We start from the raw sequence: 20,051 nt of genomic DNA on the forward strand, positions 1-20,051 counted from the left end.
GGGAGCTAACTGTGCCTTCCCCAAGTGACAGCCCAGGTGCAAGGGATGGGCTCCACATCGGTGGAGTGCAGCTTAGAAACCTCAGGCAAAACACGTTTCTGATCAAGACCTTGTATCCAGAATGTGGGGAGTTAGAGCAGTGAAATACAGTGCATTCTGTTGTTCTGACTAAATCGATGAGGAACTCACACAACTGAAGGAAGGAGGAACTAGCATATTTTTCTTGGATATTCCTCCTAACTATCAATAATTACAGTAAGATTTGAACAAGGATTTGCCAACAGACATTCCACCCTGATGGATTGTGGAGGACTTTACATTTATAGTTATTTAACTTTGGGCTTTGTAAAAAATGTTGTCACTTCTATGAGGAAAAAGAAAAAAAAACTTATGTTGTTGTTAAATTCCTTTTCCACAACAAAGGCTTGCAGATACATCTCTAAGTTACCAAGCCTTTTGTCTGAAAACATCCTTAAAACTGGACAGAATTGTACTGTAGTTTACCTGAGTTCATGGAGTATATGCCACAAAGCACAAAAGAGACATTACAATAAAATTCAGATTCCTACAGGATGCTAATACTGAGGACTCTATTTAGATGTTCAAAATTTTGATTATTTGCAAAATACATCCTTGCAGTTAGTAAAGTTGATACTGGGCATAATCTCCATACTCAACTCAGTTCAGTTCAGTCACTCAGTTGTGTCTGACTCTTTGCAACCCCATGAATTGCAGCACGCCAGGCCTCCCTGTCCATCACCAACTCCTGGAGTTCACTCAAACTCACGTTCATTGAATCGGTGATGCCATCCAGCCATCTCATCTTCTGTTGTCCCCTTTTCCTCCTGCCCCCAATCCCTCCCAGAAACAGAGTCTTTTCCAATGAGGCAACTCTTCACACAAGGTGGCCAAAGTATTCGAGTTTCAGCTTCAACATCTGTCCTTCCAAAGAACACTCAGGATCATCTCCTTTAGAATGGATTGACTGGGTCTCCCTGCAGTCCAAGGGACTCTCAAGAGTCTTCTCCAACAACACAGTTCAACAGCATCAATTCTTTGGTGCTCAGCTTTCTTCACAGTCTAACTCTCACATCCATACATGACCACAGGAAAAACCATAGGCTTGACTAGACGGACCTCAGTCGGCAAAGTAATGTCTCTGCTTTTGAATATGCTCTCTAGGTTGGTCATAACTTTCCTTCCAAGGAGTAAGCGTCTTTTAATTTCATGGCTGCAATCACCATCTGCAGTGATTTTGGAGCCCTGAAAAATCAAGTATGTCACTGTTTCTATTTTTTTCCCTATCTATTTGCCATGAAATGATGGGACCAGATGCCATGATCTTCGTTTTCTGAATGTTGAGCTTTAAGCCAACTTTTTCACTCTCCTCTTTCACTGTCATCAAGAGGCTTTTTAGTTCCTCTTCACTTTCTGCCATAAGGGTGGTATCATCTGCATATCTGAGGTTATTGATATTTCTCCCAGCAATCTTGATTCCAGCTTGTGCTTCTTCTAGCCCAGCGTTTCTCATAATGCGTTTCTGCATATAAGTTAAATAAGCAGGGTGACAATATACATACAGCCTTGACGTACTTCTTTTCCTATTTGGAACCAGTCTGTTGTTCCCTATCCAGTTCTAACTATTGCTTCCTGACCTGCATATAGGTTTCTCAAGAGGCAGGTCAGGTGGTCTGGTATTCCCATCTCTTTCAGAATTTTCCACGGTTTATTGTGATCCACATAGTCAAAGGCTTTGGCATAGTCAATGAAGCAGAAATAGATGTTTTTCTGGAACTCTCTTGCTTTTTTGATGATCCAGAAGATATTGGCAATTTGATCTCTTGTTCCTCTGCCTTTTCTAAAACCAGCTTGAACATCAGGAAGTTCATAGTTCATGTATTGCTGAAGCCTGGCTTGGAGAATTTTTTGCATTACTTTACTAGCGTGTGAGATGAGTGCAATTGTGAGATAGTTTGAGCATTCTTTGGCATTGCCTTTCTTTGGGATTGGAATGAAAACTGACCTTTTCCAGTCCTGTGGCCACTGCTGAGTTTTCCAAAAATGCTGGCATATTGAGTGCAGCACTTTCACAGCATCATCTTTCAGGATTTGAAATAGCTCAACTGGAATTCCATCACCTCCACTAGCTGTTCGTAGCGATGCTTTCTAAGGCCCACTTGACTTCGCATTCCAGGATGTCTCGCTCTAGGTGAGTGATCACACCATTGCGATTATCTAGGTCATGAAGATCTTTTTAGTACAGTGCTTCTGTGTATTCTTGCCACCTCTTCTTAATATCTTCTGTTTCTGTTAGGTCCATTGCATTTCTGTCCTTTATCGAGCCCATCTTTGCATGAAATGTTCCCTTGGTATCTCTAATTTTATTGAAGAGATCTCTAGTCTTTCCCATTCTGTTGCTTTTCCTCTATTTCTGTATTCAACTAGATCCTAAAAAAAAAAAAAAAAAAGGCACAATTTATGAACTATGTCCAGTTTACTTTTGGACATAGACAGTATTGAGGATCTTATTGTGACATTAATAGATCAATTAAGTTCATTTATTTTGAACCCAGACCAGCGTAGTAAGAATAAGCACAAGTCACTACCATAGGAAGAGTGGCTATGTTCCTATTTACTATGGTTGGAATATAGGTATCTCTATTTATATAGATCAGAATCTTTTAGTGTAGGTCAAACTCCTCTTTGATAACTTATTTTTTTTAACTTCATCCACTTTTATGGAAAGAAGGCAACAGGAACCTATTTATATGTACTTGGATGCAAATACTTTTATGTAACAGTAGGAGGTTTGAGGGACTTAGAAGCTGTTTGGTTTCTCAGTTGATAGCTTGATCAAAAACACTTCATCTAGATCAGAGAAGAGTGTTACCAGATATTAGGAAAAATAGTTCCTTTTATGGCACATATTTCAGGTTATATTTGCCTAGAAGTCTTCACAGTTGATGAAAGTTATTTGTAATGGTAGAAAATTTTTGGACCTGAGCTTTATAGTCTGATTGGTTTATTTCACTAGGCTTTCAAAGTAAAATAACATTCTCATTTGCACAGGTACATTTGTGAAATTCAGAAAATTTTGTTAAGTTGAACACAGAAATCCCAAAGTGATGCATTACCCTACTCAAATATGCCTTATTTTCATGAAGAAAATTCTTTTGAATTCTTCCCTTAGAGGGTTTTTCATTAAAGTAAGCCTGGTAAGAGAGCTTATAATACTTTTTTCTTTTGCAGGCATGAAGTTGTGCAGTTATTCTCTATGAGCACGCCTGAGGCACTCCTTGGGTCTCAAACAAAATTTCCTATCGTGTGCTTGGCTGGTCTGTGCCATTGCTTGTGTGCCCTATGATTTGACTCATAGCAGAAAGGCAGGAATCTTAATGCACATAGCTCTTGGACATCAAAAATCCCCATAGACTGTCTCATGAGCTTTCCTCAGGAAATAACAGTATTTTTTCAGCAATTGTCCTAATCTGTCTGCGAAACTAGTCTTCATGCTCTCCTAGGGGGGATAATTTGCCCTGTGTTTTTTTCAGTCTGCTGGAGGAGAAATCCTGCTACAGTCATTTAGGATTTTAAAATAAAAGAAATTGTCAGAGGCCAGCATAAGAGATCACAATGGTACAGACAAAGTTTTGCTGAATCAGTGAGGGAAGAAGACAAGTTGATTTCCACATTTTAAGGCACAAATTTAATTTCACCATCCTTCAAGAATAGATTTATATAAAAAACCCTCTCATATGGAAAAATTAAAATAAAATAAATACAATCTATACATGACAAGATTACAGAGTCAAAAGGAGAAAATATAAGTTTTAGGGTGGGAAGACCAGAGCACCTGGTGAAATCTTGGATGACAGCAGGTCACTAGGACCTTCTTCTATGGAAGACTTAATGATAGCACAGAGCCCTTGGAATAAACCAAAGAGTTTCATGTTTGAGGGAGAAAATTGCCAAGGATCTTCATTACTATTCACGTTCATTTGTCATTTAGAAAAACTTTTTTCTTCCTATGGTGAGATTGAAAATGACTTTCAGAATCTAACTAGCTGCAGGAGGGCTTTGATGAAAATTGCTAAGCATTAAACAACAGATTTTAGCCTGCAATGTGTCCATAGAGTAACCTTAATAACAAAGTGTGTTATTCTATTCAAAGTCTAGTTTTTTATTTTAAGTCGTGTGCAGATTCAAAAGTTCTAAATGTTTTCCAAAATACAGAAAAACATTTGAGTGTGAGTGCTTCATGAAATCTTGTTTAATTTTCATTAAAAAAAAAAAAAAAGGTCATTCCTGCCACATGCACAGATTTTACATTCCTGGTTTCAATAAGTAAAAAGACTTCGAGTGTAATTTCCAAGTATCACTGCCTCTCAAATTACATATTGTTTGGTGTTACCTTTTTAAGGATTTCAGACTGGGCATATAATGGAGCTAATTAAATTTTCTCCCAGGAAAGCAGCCAGCTAGACTACTGCCCCAGGCACATAACCTCAGCTTACTACTTCCCTTCACTCATTTTTCTGTATGTGAGACAAGACTCCCTGAACCGCGAAGGTAGAGTACTTAGGCCAGGCAGCTGCTGATGGATTTCGGTATCTGCAGAGCCAGTGTTTGAGCCTCAACCCTGACAGCACGTATCACAGAGAGGTGACAGTAGAGACACATCTTCCTGTGTGAATGGGCTGTGGGTGACAATCTGCCAGCCAAAACAATGGAGGAAGCATTAGTTATATAAACGAACCAGCTTGGCTAGCCCTAAAGTATTTTCCAAGATTCTAGGAATATCACCTCGTTTTGTCCAGAGACTGTTTTTGTGAACAACCCAGAAAACAAAAGTTACAAAATAAAGTTATGTGGGAAAGGTTTCTTTTAGAAATTTCATTAGTATAAGATTAAGCAATTTTCTCAACCTTCACAAGAAACAAAGGAAATATTTCATAACTGACAATCACTCTATAAGGCTATTTATATATGTTATTTTGACTTTAATAAACATTCCTTTCCTATTTAATATCTGAGAAAACTAGAATGAAGATAGTTAAATGATTAATTTATATTATTAAATGGCAGTCCTGGAATTTAAACCAGATTTGACTGTAAGGCCTTAGTTTTATCTATTTTAATACTCTGCATGATAGGTTAATCATTCTGTGTTTAAAAGACTCTTTTAGGTGGAATTATTTGTGAAATATTCATGAAAATTGTTTACATGCATGTATGTATATGTATATATTATTTATCTTAGACTATGAATTCCCTAAGACTTTTCAGTTGTTCTTACTAAGTACTTTTACATGATAGAGCTTTTATTGTAGGTAGTCATCTGTTATATAAGGGGTCAACATTAACCCTGGAAATATGGAGATCCATTACAAAAAAGCTGTAACCTTCTGGTCCTTATGATATGATATAGAAGCTATAGAATAGAGTTCACTGAAAACCAAGAAAAAAAATTAACCTAAGATATCATCTTAGAAAATAGAATATGGATCTATTTATGCATCAGATGAATAACTAAATGATTAACACAGATTGATGTGATAATTTACATAGATACATAAAATGTGAATTAACTCATTCATTTCTGAGATAAAATAGCTGTCATTTCTGGGGTAAAAACAAGTGTTGCACATTTCACTTTCTGTAACATTAAATCTCTTTAAATTCCTGATTATGTTCTCAAGTAATAGCTTTTATTTCCCTCCCTACAGTTGGACAGTGTCACCTCCCTGATCCAAGCAGCCAAAAATTTAATGAATGCTGTAGTGCAAACAGTGAAAATGTCTTACATTGCCTCAACCAAGATCATCCGAATTCAGAGTCCCACTGGGCCCCGGCACCCAGTTGTGATGTGGAGAATGAAGGCTCCTGCAAAAAAGCCCTTGATTAAAAGAGAGAAACCAGAGGAAACTTATGCAGCTGTCAGACGAGGCTCAGCAAAGAAAAAAATCCACCCAGTGCAAGTCATGAGTGAATTCAGAGGAAGACAAGTCTACTGAAACCACTGTTCTACTCTAGTGTGTATATTACAAAGTCCTGCCTAAACACACACTCCTTCATTTTGACACTTGATTAGTTCTGTAAGTTCACTAACTTAGAATTTAACCCACAGATAATGTAGAAGATTGAAACCCTAACCCACATGAGCAACATATATTTGGGATCTTGTCATTGTCGTTTCTGTATGGCCAACATATGCTTATTGAATGAATGAAATCTCCAGGTGTCATTCAGCCTTTCTCAGCACAGAATATCTTATATTCATTTCTCAAGTGAGTCCTGTTCATCCATAATAGGTTAAGTATACTCACCCTTTTCAATTAAATTCACCATTTGAATTAAAACATTGACATGAGCTCTTGACTTGGTTTTCAATGCAAACAAAAGATTTCATAAAAATACTTTCCAATTTAATCTCCACATATGTCATTTATCTCATCTAACCTGGCAGATGTGTGATTCCTTCAACAGGGGAAAAAAAAATCAATCTGTAGATATTTGTAACGACTGTCAACTGATTGGGCTAATATCCATCAGAAACTAAACAGGTATGAACAGCCAAGCTACTTCTGGATTTTCAGTGTCTGTCTTGATTATTTATGAAACAATTAACATTACAAAAGTTATGAGTTTTCATGTCACAAATGTGTGTGTTTCAGAGTTCCATTGTGTTCAACGGTTGTGCACACTGAGTTTTGGGTTTAAGAAGGTTCACCAGAATACATATTAATATATGGAGGAAGAGTTATCCTCCATTGAGGATATGGGCATCTAACTATATCCCCAAGTAAGTTATGATACAAGAAGTGCAAAGAGTTGTGCATGACTCTAAAACTTTATTTGTATCAGCTTGCAAGTATAATTAACAGGAAAAGACCAATTTGAGAAACCTTTTGATATTGAGTAAAATATAACTCAAAAAATATGAGCAAATTGTACCACTGAACTATGAAGTAGAGTTAAAGAAGCTGAAGTGATTTTGATCACATGTTTTACAATAAAAGTCATTCAGGTCACTTTCAACTACCATCATTGCTCATTCCTAGTTGAGTTCATAATGGATGTTGTAACAGTTTCAGAGACTAGTGCAATGCTTCTCTTTCTACTCCCATCTCTCTTTGGAGGAGTCAACTTTCAGTTTTATTTTTTCTTCATGCATAGAATTCCCATTCCTAGGATTTCAAACATGCCTTTCCTATTCTACTCTATCAAAATTATACCAAAATTATGAGTTCACTTTGTAATAAATCACCATTAATGGATTTTTTCAACAACCATGTCATCATAGTTTGACAAGGTAAAGTTTAAACATACACCTTAAGTTGATGATCGGAGGACTAGTTTGGGTAAAAGAATGTGTGAAACACAAGGATGCATAAAAGTTGAGAGCATGATGTGTATGCTGTTGAGCAAATGGGAACACATTTAATTGTTCATTATAATTTATAATCATTCATTATAAATTATGAGAAAAATGCAAACTTTTCATTGTATTCTATTTTTCTTCCACAATGCTCAGTTTCCTGGGCTAAGTAAGTGCACTTTCTAAGAGCAAAAGCTATAAACTTCTTCCTGTGGGCAAGTATGCATAGTATGCATAGTTGAAACTGAGTATGCACTGGCCCACAATAATTATTCTGAACAGAGTCTACTCCCTGAATGAAAAAGCAGTGCGTAAAGGAATCAGAGAATCCAAATAATTGTTTTCCAAAACTAGCTAGCTAACTGGGGCAAAACAGGGGATTTCTTTGTTGAAAAGTTCCCATCATTTTCTGTTCTACGAGGACGTTACAAGAGTTACATCTATCACACTCTCTCAGAAGTGAGAAAATAATTTATTTAAAAATGATCAAACTAGTATATCTTAGCTTCTAAGCCATACACTCAAGAATAATGAGTCTCGTTTACAAAATCTAGTATCTGTCTGCTTCTATACCAGCCTTCCACAGCTTTGAGTTTAGGAGGCAGCATTGGATGCCAAAACAATATAAACAACTTGAAATTATATGATTATCAAATAATCTCTGTATCTATCTTTAAAAAATGACTCTTTACCCAAAATGAGATGTGAAAAAGTCCCCCTCTTCAAAACAGATGGTTGCCAGCTTAGCTTAAAGCAAACAACTATAATTAAGGAAAACGTAATAATAGTAAAAAAAAAATTACCTTGGAGAATGTCCCAGGAGTAACGCCTGTTGCAGTAATCAAAGATGCAATAAGAACAAGATAAGCAGAGCTGAGAAAGACATCTGTCCACCTGACTCAATTCCCGCAGTGTGCAGCGTCTCACAGTCTAATTCAATTCAAGCCTGCTAATAGTATAATACTTATAAGCAAAATTAGCAGCAAATACATTAACAAATCCTTGCATTATAAAACATAGTTAAATGAATCTAATCAGTATGTATGAAGATGGTGTATACATTTATAACTGAGCTCTGCTTCTGTAGGGGAATGACTGAAATTTCCTAATGATAGTGATTGCCCATCTATGCACCTTTTTAAATCACATCACAGAGATTTGTGCTTCTTCTAATGATACTTTGCTTTATCTTGCTAATCAAAACTCACCTTTTTCCTTTAGTGAAATCAATTTATGTAGGAAAAAATTATTTGAGAGGGAGGAGAGGGAATATATCACCTAGAATGACAGTTCCAACCTGGTTAGCCACTAGCATCACTGGCAAACATTGAACTGAAATCAGAAGGTAGCAAAGGTCTTTGAAATCATAATCTACTAAAGAATTTTTAGTTGAAAAACTGGAAGGTTTTCATCAAATTGGAAAGATGATAAATATAAATCTTTCCAGTATACTTATCACAAGTGGAAATTAATAAATTAAAATATTTCTTACTTTCTAATGGACTCAATAAATGAGTCTGGAAAAAATTCAAACACTTAATTTCTAAGGAAATTTTTAAATTATTCCCTTTGTAGTTGTCTTATGACATTAATAAAAACTGTGAATATATTAGATGCAATATTCTTAAAATTGCCTCTGCTCTTTGCAAATCTCTTAATTTATCAATGTTAACATATATGTTCCCCCATAAAATTCCTTCTGTATGAAGGGTAAGTACCCCCACGACTAAAACAGAAAGGTCTGCTTCATCAGGCTGACATTGTTGCACACTTAACAGCTTCAAAGGAGGTCAGTTTTCAAGTCACATTAAAACAAGACAAAATTGGGGACACACAGTTAAGTGCCCAATTTGGGCCTCAAATCTAATAATTAGTGCTCCTCAAATTTTAATGAGCAGCTGAAAAGACTAATATCTAACAGTAGAGGTATTTCCAATGGCTTCTTACACCTTTACTTTAAGGGTGGTCTTTGCATCTCATCATCCTTGAGCTTGTAGCTTCCTATTAACTGCTAACAGTTTGCTACTAGAATGACAGTCAGGCATGCTCATCCCAGTCAATTACTCCCAAATAATGTGCTTTCCTCTTAGTCCGTGCACCAAAAATCTCTCATCACCTTTTAGGAGTCCATCCCATATATCAATTGATTAATAGCATTCTAGCTAAAATTATTAGCTTAAAATCCCAATGGCATTATCCTTTTTTTTTTTTTTCCTTCCTATTCCAAAAAACATTCTTACCTTTTTTGATGTCAAATCCACACTTCTCTGCTAGGGATTGTGGTTCCCATGGATACACACTTTTTATAGTGGTAGAATGAGTAGAATGAGATGGAGACTTTTCCTGGTCATATTTAGCCTTCTCTAGTGAACTCACTGCAGAACTGTTTCACTGTCACTGTGATTTTCTAGGTCAGCAAAGCAAGCACCAGAATATGAAATTGAATGAAATCCATACTTTCTTTTGTCAGCCTGCCTTTTGTTAAGATTGTCTGTCTATTGCATATTTAGGTAGCAAATAACCATTTTTCTCTTTGGAAGGTCAGAAATATTTTTATTTGACTTGGTCAGAAAATTTAGGGGAATCCAGTTAAAAGAAAATAACTTGAATATTATTTTAATAATTCTTTTTAAGTTGACAAAAATGTGCAACCTGGAAAATGTGTATTTACATATAATTTTTCATTTATATATCACATGCCAGAAAGCAACACTTAATCAGACAAAAACCCTATTGCATTTTTTTCATAACCCCCTTCCCATACCATTAGAATATCATTATTATTAGTATTTTGCATTGTTTTACTACCAAATAAACAAGTCAGGCCTAATGACAGAAAAGCCTACGCACAAAGTAGTTTAAAGTTTTCATTTTGGTTCTTTGGGTCTATTAGAATAGAAAAATGTAGATGTTGTTAAAACCAGGTTTAAGCAACTAAAGATGTCCTAATCAAGGTGTTAATACTATCCTAGATATCTAAAAATGAGAGAGAAGAATTAAAATTTTAAATGTATTTTTTGCCATTTTAACTAATTTACATGAACAAGAAACATTTTCTATTAAAGCAAAAGAATAATTTCCTATGTTCGTCATTATACATGTGAATTTTCCCCCCACCAAGATAGAGAGGACCTATTCTTGAACATTGTTAAAGAAGATAATACTAATTGAGAGAACCACTTCTAAAGAGAACCCAATCTTACCTTCAGATGGTAGATGGTTTGGTCTGGCCTTTATGTAGCTTGTGGGATGAGATATTCATGGCTATAGGCTGGCTTCTAGGATCCCAAAACTCCCACTGGTTTATGAGAACAAAACCCAAGGACTGACCTTCAAAATGAACAAGTTGGAGGAAAAAAATCAGTAAGTACAGAGCAGTTAAAAGAAAGTAGGTAAATGACAGAGGTGGAGAAGGGAATAAGAAAGGTAGTTGCTGAAGCAGTGAACTTTTATACCAGAGAGAGGAAGAGTTCTGTGAAGATTTGGCAACCTCCTCCTGAGGAAGATTTTAAGGATAAGACGGGGCACTTGTCTTAGGCGGTTTGGAATGAAGTCAGGTCAGGGCAGGAGGACACATTGTGTAACTTTTGAGGATCATTTAGTGATATTGTTTGCAAGATGAGAAGCAGAAATCCAGACAATTTCCTAGGCTGATGATGGGTGAAATTCTTACCAGTATCAGAGTGAATCAAGACATTATATATTTAACAAATATTTGTTGAGCAATGTTGATGTTCCAAACACTACCCTAGGTTCTTAGGATACATCAGATAACAAAACAGTGATTCTTGCCATGAGCTAAGTCTATGGTAAATGCTAAGTCTAAGGTAAACCTTACTTAATTTTTTTAAGTAACCCTATGTGATAAACATTATCAGTTCTATTCCTTGGATAAAGAAAGTAAGGATATGGATCTTGCTACAAAACTCATTGGCTTTAAAATCTGTTTGCAATGTAGAGTCTGAACTTTTAGCCATCACAGCCAGATTTCCTCGAAAATGAGATGGGATTTTTCAGGTGAAAATGAGATACACATTTCAAATGCTGGCTGAGTTCCTATGTAAGAACAAAGGGATCAAACCTTTGTGCACACACACACATACACACATACATACATACACACACCCTCCACATCATTGATAGGTATATAAGTAATTAACTGAATATTATCACCTCTAATAACTGAACAAAGACAATCAGGTATATAAGGAATGAATATCTCATCTATGTGATCTGAAATCAAATGAAAACACCAAATTACCTTCCATAGAAGTGAAATCTTCCATGGAGATGTATGTTTAAAACCCATCTTTAGCATCAATTGGTAACAAATATTTGTAGACACAATTTCTTTCCTTCTTTACTGCTAATATGTATATATGTGTTTAAAGTTATGGATCCCATGGGAGGACTGGCCAAGGATTACTGAAATAAGGTAAAATTTCCTTGAATTCTAAACTGACTGAGCCATAGGAAATGTAAGTTTCCGTCTTTATCGAGGTAACAAAATGAATACAATATGTACCTGACTGTAAGCAAATTCAATTCTTTGACTTTACATGATCCTTCTTCCTAGAGACAGCTGAAGGCTAGGCTCTCCCTCTTGCCCCTATTGCTTGCGATACCTCTCCTTCTCAGGCCTGGGGTAGTTGACTTCCTGGTCTTTCTTAAAGTGGAGTCAGAAATGTTTCCTTTAAGTGTGAATGTATTTATTTGGGGTCTTCACTTTTGAGTACCTGGTGCCTCAGAATGATGGTGCCTATTCCCAACTGTCATAAAAAGAAGCTCCAGAAGGAAGTTCTTTTAAAAGAGGCTCAGATTTCTAACAACCATCTCTAAACATCTCTTCAATGCAGGACATATATTATAGCAGCTATCTAAATGGTACTAGCAGAATACTAATTCTGCTCATGTCCTCTGTTTTCATTCCAAATGAGATATCTTAATCTACATGCTCAAATGAACCTCTCATCTTGTCATCATGCACTTAGCAAATGTCATTCTATGACATACATGTTTTCATTCCAACATCTTCTCTTGTCAAATTGTAAATGTTCTTTTCCTTCTTATTGCATCTCTATCAATATGGTAGATATGTCTTGCTTATTTGTATTGTTCATTCTGAATGTTAATGCATATATGGCTGTCTGATAAAAATACTATATATGACATCTATAGCTTAAAACATTATTTAAACAGCCCCCCAGTATTTAATAATAATTTTAACAGCAATAGTTCAAAACCTGAAGTTATATGTATTTTTTTTCTATTCAGACAGCCATGTATTATGCAGTCCTAGGCCAGTCCTCCAGAGTAGGACTTGCCCACCCCACTCCAGTACTCTTGCCTGGAAAATCCCATGGACAGAGGAGCCTGGAAGACTGCAGTCCATGGGATCGCTGAGGGTTGGACACGACTGAGCGACTTCACTTTCACTTTTCACTTTCATGCATTGGAGGAGGAAATGGCAACCCACTCCAGTGTTCTTGCCTGGAGAATCCCAGGGACAGGGGAGCCTGGTGGGCTGTCATCTATGGGGTCGCACAGAGTCAGACACGACTGAAGTGACTTAGCAGCAGCAGGCCAGCAACATGTCACAGCAGTTTCCAATCTTCATGAATTACCTGAAGCTCTCTGTGATATTCACTGATAGTCTAGCTGAGAATGACAAGTTTCTTTGGCCTGGGTTTCTAACATCAAGTTTGGATTGGAATGTTTATTCATGAAGCAAAAGGGGAAAGTCTAGGCATTTAGTTCACGTTCTCAGTTAATGAGAACTTGTCTTCTTGAGGCTTTAAACATAAAATTAATTTCGAAAATATTATAGAGATAGTATTCCATTGCTTGCTAAATCTTATACCATTATAGCCCTCTATTCTTGTCTGCTAGTATACAATGAGATATAAATATGAGAATTTCAGCAATTGCCTTTGAGGGTTAAGCTATGCTTCTGATTTTGAAAGTGACCTTGTGCAGTAAAATTCCTCCAAAGAAAATTTCATTGGATCTGAAGACAGCATAAAGATTTTTCTTTGATGTCCATGAATAACACATCCCTGAAAACAGAAGTAGACATATGCTATGCCCAATTTAGTACTTAATAGTTGGGGCTCTAAAGCAAGAAGTTCTTGGGCAAGTTGTTGGGTGATTAAGTAGAAATTAAAACTTCCAGTGAAAGATTTCCAGATGCCTCTGCTTTCCATTTTTATTTTATTTTTAGTTCCATAGCAACCTGGCAAGAATAAAACAAACACAGCAATGACAGAAACAGTCACCTACTTTACTGTATGTACTTTTATAGACAGCAAATGTGATAGTTCAAACTTAGTGACATTTCTGAAGGTAATGTGCACATGGTAAGTCAGGATGAAGGCAAATTTAAATTAAGACACTCTGAGATGAAATAAAAGCAAGGAGTTGATAACGGTCATCTTTATCATAGCAATGTCTTGAGAACTAAACTTTAATGGCATTTGAGGGGTTTCAAACTACTTTGCTTCCATACCTCACTCTGCTATGCAGAAGGCAGAATGACGCTGAGTGAACCATCCACTATAGTAACAGCCAACTTGGAGAAGTTTTATGGTTTGGCCATGGGTAAACTTTGGCAAAAGTGTTTGTGGAGCTGTCAGGTCATTATTTATCTTTGAGGTCAGTTTCATCAGTCAATAAAAATGAATTATTTATCCAGGAACAGATAAAGCTCTTTAATACCCTCATGACATTGACATAGAAGCCCAAATATTCCTTGTTTGAGATTCTGCATGTCTTTTGTGCTAAACTGAATCAAACTAATTTTTTTTCATTGCATTTCAATTATTTCACACATGTAACACTGGGTTTGTTTTGAAATTATGCAGTATTATTTGAAACATTATTTAACTCATGTCAGTGTAGTTTATTAATAATTTGCTTAACTGGAACTACATATGTTAAAGCAATAAAAATGAAAAGTATTGTTTATGCATTTGGCATTTGTCTTTGGGGGTATATGTCATGAGTGGGACAAAATTGCTGAGTAATCTAACCAGTAGTCAAGGTATGACCTTCATTTCTACTCTCCTTCAGTTACATAGACTACAATTTGGGAGGGTTTCTATTACAAACTACCAGTTGAACACAAGTGATGTAGACAATATGTAGTTGAATTAAACTTTTGGTTTAAATGGCACTTTTTGTGTGTGTGTGTGTCTGGCTCAGATGGGAAAGTGTTACCTACAATGCGGGAGACCCAGGTTCAATCCCTGGGTCGGGAAGATCTCCTGGAGAAGGAAATGGTAACCCACTCCAGTATTCTTGCCTGGAATATCCCATGGACCGAGAAGCCTGGAAAGCTACAGGCCATGGGGTCGCAAAGAGTCGGACACGACTGAGCGACTTCACTTTCACTAGGGACATTAGGCCTTTGACTTCAATAACGAATGTATATGTAGCTGAGAAACTTTTCTAAATTAGGACTTGATGGAAAGAACCAGTTTTTCTGAGACTGTCTGAATACATACTTCTATGGAATACGATTGTCTCTAGCAACACTTCTGCATCTGAATATTAATAGATTAGGAATATCCATCTTAGCTTCCTCACCTCTATGCTGGTGATAATCTCTCTTCAGTGTGAATCCCATGGCAAGAGTCTCTGGATCCTCTTCCAGCATTTACACACTGTTGTTGTCTATTCTAGGACATGATTTTGTCCCTTCATGAGTCCCACGGCTTTAGGTGCTTCTTGGTAGATCTCAGTCTGCGTCTGTACCTTCTTAAAACACAGTCTGAAATTTAAAGTCTTCTGTCACTTAATTCCTATGAAAAACCATGCCTCCCCTCACTCAGTTCTGCTAACTGCTGGCCACCTCCTTTTAATAAAATGCTGTGTGGGATTGTCTACCCATGTCAGTCTCTCTGTGTCACTCTTCCCCCAGAGCCCAGATTTGCTATGGCAGCAGCACTCTCTCCACCTTGATCTGTTATCCTGCTGGCTCTGGGGGTGGAAATGATACTAAAAGCACTCTTGGCAAGAAGAGTCTGTTTCTGCCTGGAGGCTGAGCTGATGCCCTGACATTTCCTGGGCAACACCATTAAGCATTCCATCCAGGAGCAGTAACTCACAGATGTAACTTCCAGACACCACATGTCCAATATCCTGTGGCTGGTAAGGGAAGAGCTGCTGTACCTTGTTGTCAAGTAACAGGCTCCCTATAGTGTCTCAGTCTCCTGTTTTTGGAAAGGAAGTGATTCATGAGGTGTGGGCCCAGAAAAGGAGTTCTTATAGAATCAATGGGGCATGTTCAAAGCCCAGGGTGATGGTAGAGGGAGAGTGGATCACACCCAGGTGCGTAGCAGGCTGCCCTTCATCCCCAGGATCCTGGAAGCAAGAATCTGCCATTCTGAGTGCCACAGATGAAAGAAATCCCCCCGTTGCTGCTTTCCTGTCTTCTCATTATCCCTTCTAGTTGGCGGTGGTGCAGAATGTTAGGCATGCTGATTAAGTCTACATTGTCACCCTTTGTAACACAGAAAGGACAAACTCCAAGGGCCACAAGTGAGCAGTCCCCGGAACACAGACCTAAACCCTTCACTGGGTGGGGTGCCCTCTGTGGGCACTGATTCAGCATAGGTGTGGGCGGAGAACTGATGGGGTGGTTGTTATTGTTTCTTTTTATTTGACTTCAGAGGAAGGTTTTGCGAGAGCACTGGAAATCCACAACTGGATTCTGGAATGTCTCCATCCTTCTGTTAAAGGCTTATAGCATCCCAGCATCCTCTATTCACCAGGCCCATCCCTCAGGCAGCAGTTGCTCTGAGGTTTATTGCTCTGAGGGCTAAATTTGGAAGAGGAAGATGCACATGGTGTACTAGGCCCCAGTACCAGAGAAATGTTTGCACTCTTTAGCTCTGTTATACACCCTACTCTTGGGAGCGACGATAATGTGCTCATTTCTGTTTCTCCTACAGTAGCATGGTGATTAGCATAGAAGCAGCTGAGCTGATATTTTGGTAAAGAATGAGAAACTCATGAATGAGTTTATCTCACATGAATCGATCCAGAACTGATCTGTAATGTCGGTCCTCTCTGAACTATCTTATCTGAAATTCTGAGAGTCCGATAATCCTCAAGTTTACAGAGACAGAGACTAGTGTCAGGGACAGGATTTGAAAACTCCTAATTCTCCCTGTCACTCTTCCGAAACCATCACTGCTGCCTTAGATAAATGTAAGTCACTGATGAGGAAAAGCCATGGGCTGTTTTTCACTCATTTGTTTATTCAACAGTTGAAAGTATTTCTTGAGGGACTGTTATATGCAAAGGTGCTATGGGTGATAGAAAGAATCATGAATATTTTGGAATCAAGACGTGAACTCATCAGGTTAATTGAATAGCAGAGGAAGGGAAATAAAAATGAAGCTTGCAGAAATCTCACCCAAGGTAAAAGAAAGCAATGCAAGTTTCAGGACTCAAGGAGAACCTTAATAGAAGTTTTAATAGGAGATTGTGGTTTCACTTGTAAATGGGAATACTACTAATAACTCCTAGCAAATAAGTTCTCTAATTCAAGCAGAGCTATAAGATGACTAGTTAGACAATGAGACACAGGGTTGGTAAGGTAATCAGAGTGAGAAAAGCAAATGGGAAAAATCAGTTGTAATAATCCTGTGTGATATAAACAAGTGTCTGGATTAAATGATAGGATTAAGAATTAAAACAATGTTTTCAAAATAGTGTATAAAACATCAAACATAAGCAAGCACAAGTCTTAAGTTCTACCTAAAACATGAATATATCTTGCCTTCTACTATTTAATATTTCTACTATTTAATAGTAGAAAGGCAATTTAATCCTTTCTTGTCAAATACCGATAGTCAAGTAGGCGGCATCATGTTTATCCTATGACTTCCTTTGAGATCTACTGGGAAATCTGTTTGTGATTTGAGAAATACAGAAACAGCCCAGATGTGTGACTTATCATGTAGCAAGATAGTACCATGTTCAAAAGCGTGGCCACTGGCAATAACTTGTCCAGTCTGCATCCTGGCCCCATCATTTTTAGCACCAGCCTTTCTTGGGCAATTTGCTAAACCTCTCAGTTCAGTTCAGTCACTCAGTCATGTACAACTCTTTGTAGCCCCATGGACTGCAGCACTCCAGGCTTCCATGTCCATCACTAACTCCAAGAACCCACTCAAACTCATGTCCATTGAGTTGGTGATGCCATCCAACCATCTTATCCTCTGTCGTTCCCTTCTCCTCCTACCTTCAATCTTTCCAAGCTTCAGGGTCTTTTCTTCAAATGAGTCAGTTTTTCACAAAAGTTGGCCAAAGTTTTGGAGTTTCAGCTTCAGCGTCAGTCCTTCCAATGAATACTCAGGATTGATCTGCTTTAAGATAAACTAGTTGGATCTCCTTACTGATCTCCTTACTCCTTGAGATCCAAGGGACTCTCAAGAGTCTTCTCCAACATAGGTCAAAAGCTAAACCTCTCATTATCTTGAAATTCTCATTTGTAAGAGAGAGATGATATTTCAGAGTTCAACTGACAAAAATAATTACAATGCGCTTGACAATCAATGTGCCCCATAGTCAATGAAATGAGATGATAGAACCTACTACATAGGATTTTTATGAGTATTAAATGAATGAATGTATGTAAAATACTTTGAAGGATGTCTGGGACAAGGTAACCACAATACAAAATTTAGCTATTATCATTATATTAATATTTACAATTTATAGGCTTCAATATTAAACACATACAAAACAGACTACTGAAAGTTTCTTTACAAGAGGAGAAAAAGAAAACAGGGAGAAAGAAATGCCTGGAGCAGGAAAGTATGAGCATGCCAGGGAATGGCAGAGAGTAACTAAATATTGATGTCAATTAATTGAATATTGGGATGAGAGCAGCTACCTCATGTCCGAGGTTAGGAGCGGCAGCTGAGAGGAGCAACCCCACATTCAAGGAGCGGTGGCTGCACGGGCACAGGAGGGCCAAGAGGAGCTACTCCAAGTTAAAGGTCAGGAGGAGCAACCTCGTCCAAGGTAAGGAGCAGCAGCTGCACTTTACTGGAGCAGCTGTGAAGAGATACCACACCTCCAAGGTAAGAGAAACCCAAGTAAGATGGTAGGTGTTGCAAGAGGGCATCAGAGGGCAGACACACTGAAACCATAATCACAGAAAACTAGCCAATCTGATCACATGGACCACAGCCTTGTCTAACTCAATGAAAATGGTAAACCACTTCAGTATTCTTGCCTTGAGAACCCCATGAATGGTATGAAAGGGCAAAATGATAGAATACTGAAAGAGGAACTCCCCAGGTCAGTAGGTGCTTAATGTGCTACAGGAGATCAGTAGAGAAATAATGATAGAAAGAATGAAGGGATGGAGCCAAAGCAAAAATACCCAGTTGTGGATGTAACTGGTGATAGAAGCAAGGTCCGATGCTGTAAGAGCAATATTGCATAGGGACCTGGAATGTTAGGTCCATGAATCAAGGCAAATTGGAAGTGGCCAAACAGGAGATGGCAAGAGTGAACATCATCATTCTAGGAATCAGTGAACTAAAATGGACTGGACTGGGTGAATTTAACTCAGATGACCATTCTATCTACTACTATGGGCAGGAATCCCTTAGGAGAAATGGACTAGTCATCATGGTCAATGAAAGAGGCCGAAATGCAGTACATGGATGCAATCTCAAAAATGACAGAATAATCTCTGTTCATTTCCAAGGCAAACCATTCAATATCATGGTGATCCAAGCCTATGCCCCAACCAATAACGTTGAAGAAGGTAAAGCTGAATGGTTCTATGAAGATCTACAAGACCTTTTTGAACTAACACCCCCCCAAAAAAAGATGTCCTTTTCATTATAGGGGACTGGAATGCAAAAGTAGGATCAAGAAATACCTGGAGTAACAGGCAAATTTGGCCTTGGAATACAGAATGAAGCAGGGCAAAGGCTAATAGAGTTTTGCCAAAAGAACACAATGGTCATAGCAAAAACCCTCTTCCAACAACACAAAAGAAGACCCTACACATGGACATCACCAGATGGTCAACACTGAAATCAGATTGATTATATTCTTTGCAGCCAAAGATGGAGAAGCTCTAAACAGTCAGCAAAAATAAGACCAGGAGCTGACTGTGGCTCAGATCATGAGCTCCTTATTGCCAAATTCAGACTTAAATTGAAGAAAGTAGGGAAAACACTAGACCATTCAGGTATGGCCTAAGTCAAATCCCTTATTATTATACAGTGGAAGTGAGAAATAGATTTAAGGGACTAGATCTGATAGACAGAGTGTTTGATGAACTATGGACAGAGGTTCATGACATTGTACAGGAGACAGGGATCAAGACCATCCTCATGGAAAAAATGCAAAAAAGCAAAATGGCTATTTGAGGAGGCCTTACAAATAGTTGTGAAAAGGAGAAAAATGAAAAGCAAAGGAAAAAAGGAAAGATATTCCTATTTGAATGCAGAGTTCCAAAGAATAGCAAGGAGAGATAAGAAAGACTTCCTCAGCATTAAATGCAAAGAAGTAGAGAAAAACACCAGAATGGGAAAGACTAGAGATCTCTTCAAGAAAATCAGAGATACCAAGGCAACATTTCATGCAAAGGTGGGCTCGATAAAGGGCAGAAATGGTATGGACCTAGCAGAAGCAGAAGATA

General features: G+C 37.7%; 1 protein-coding gene across 2 annotated transcripts in view; it reads left to right on the top strand.

Annotated features, from left to right (window-relative positions):
• The window catches only part of CTNNA3 (catenin alpha 3), a 1,853,842-nt gene extending 1,841,530 nt beyond the window's left edge, over nucleotides 1–12,312 (top strand). For both annotated transcript variants that reach the window (XM_018042551.1, XM_018042552.1), the window contains exon 18: nucleotides 5,727–12,312. In XM_018042551.1, the coding sequence (XP_017898040.1) occupies nucleotides 5,727–6,014 (288 nt within the window). In that variant the 3' untranslated portion in view covers nucleotides 6,015–12,312. The remainder of the gene's footprint in view (nucleotides 1–5,726) is intronic.

Source organism: Capra hircus, chromosome 28, assembly GCF_001704415.2.
Source record: "Capra hircus breed San Clemente chromosome 28, ASM170441v1, whole genome shotgun sequence".
Taxonomy (NCBI): Eukaryota; Metazoa; Chordata; class Mammalia; order Artiodactyla; family Bovidae; genus Capra; species Capra hircus.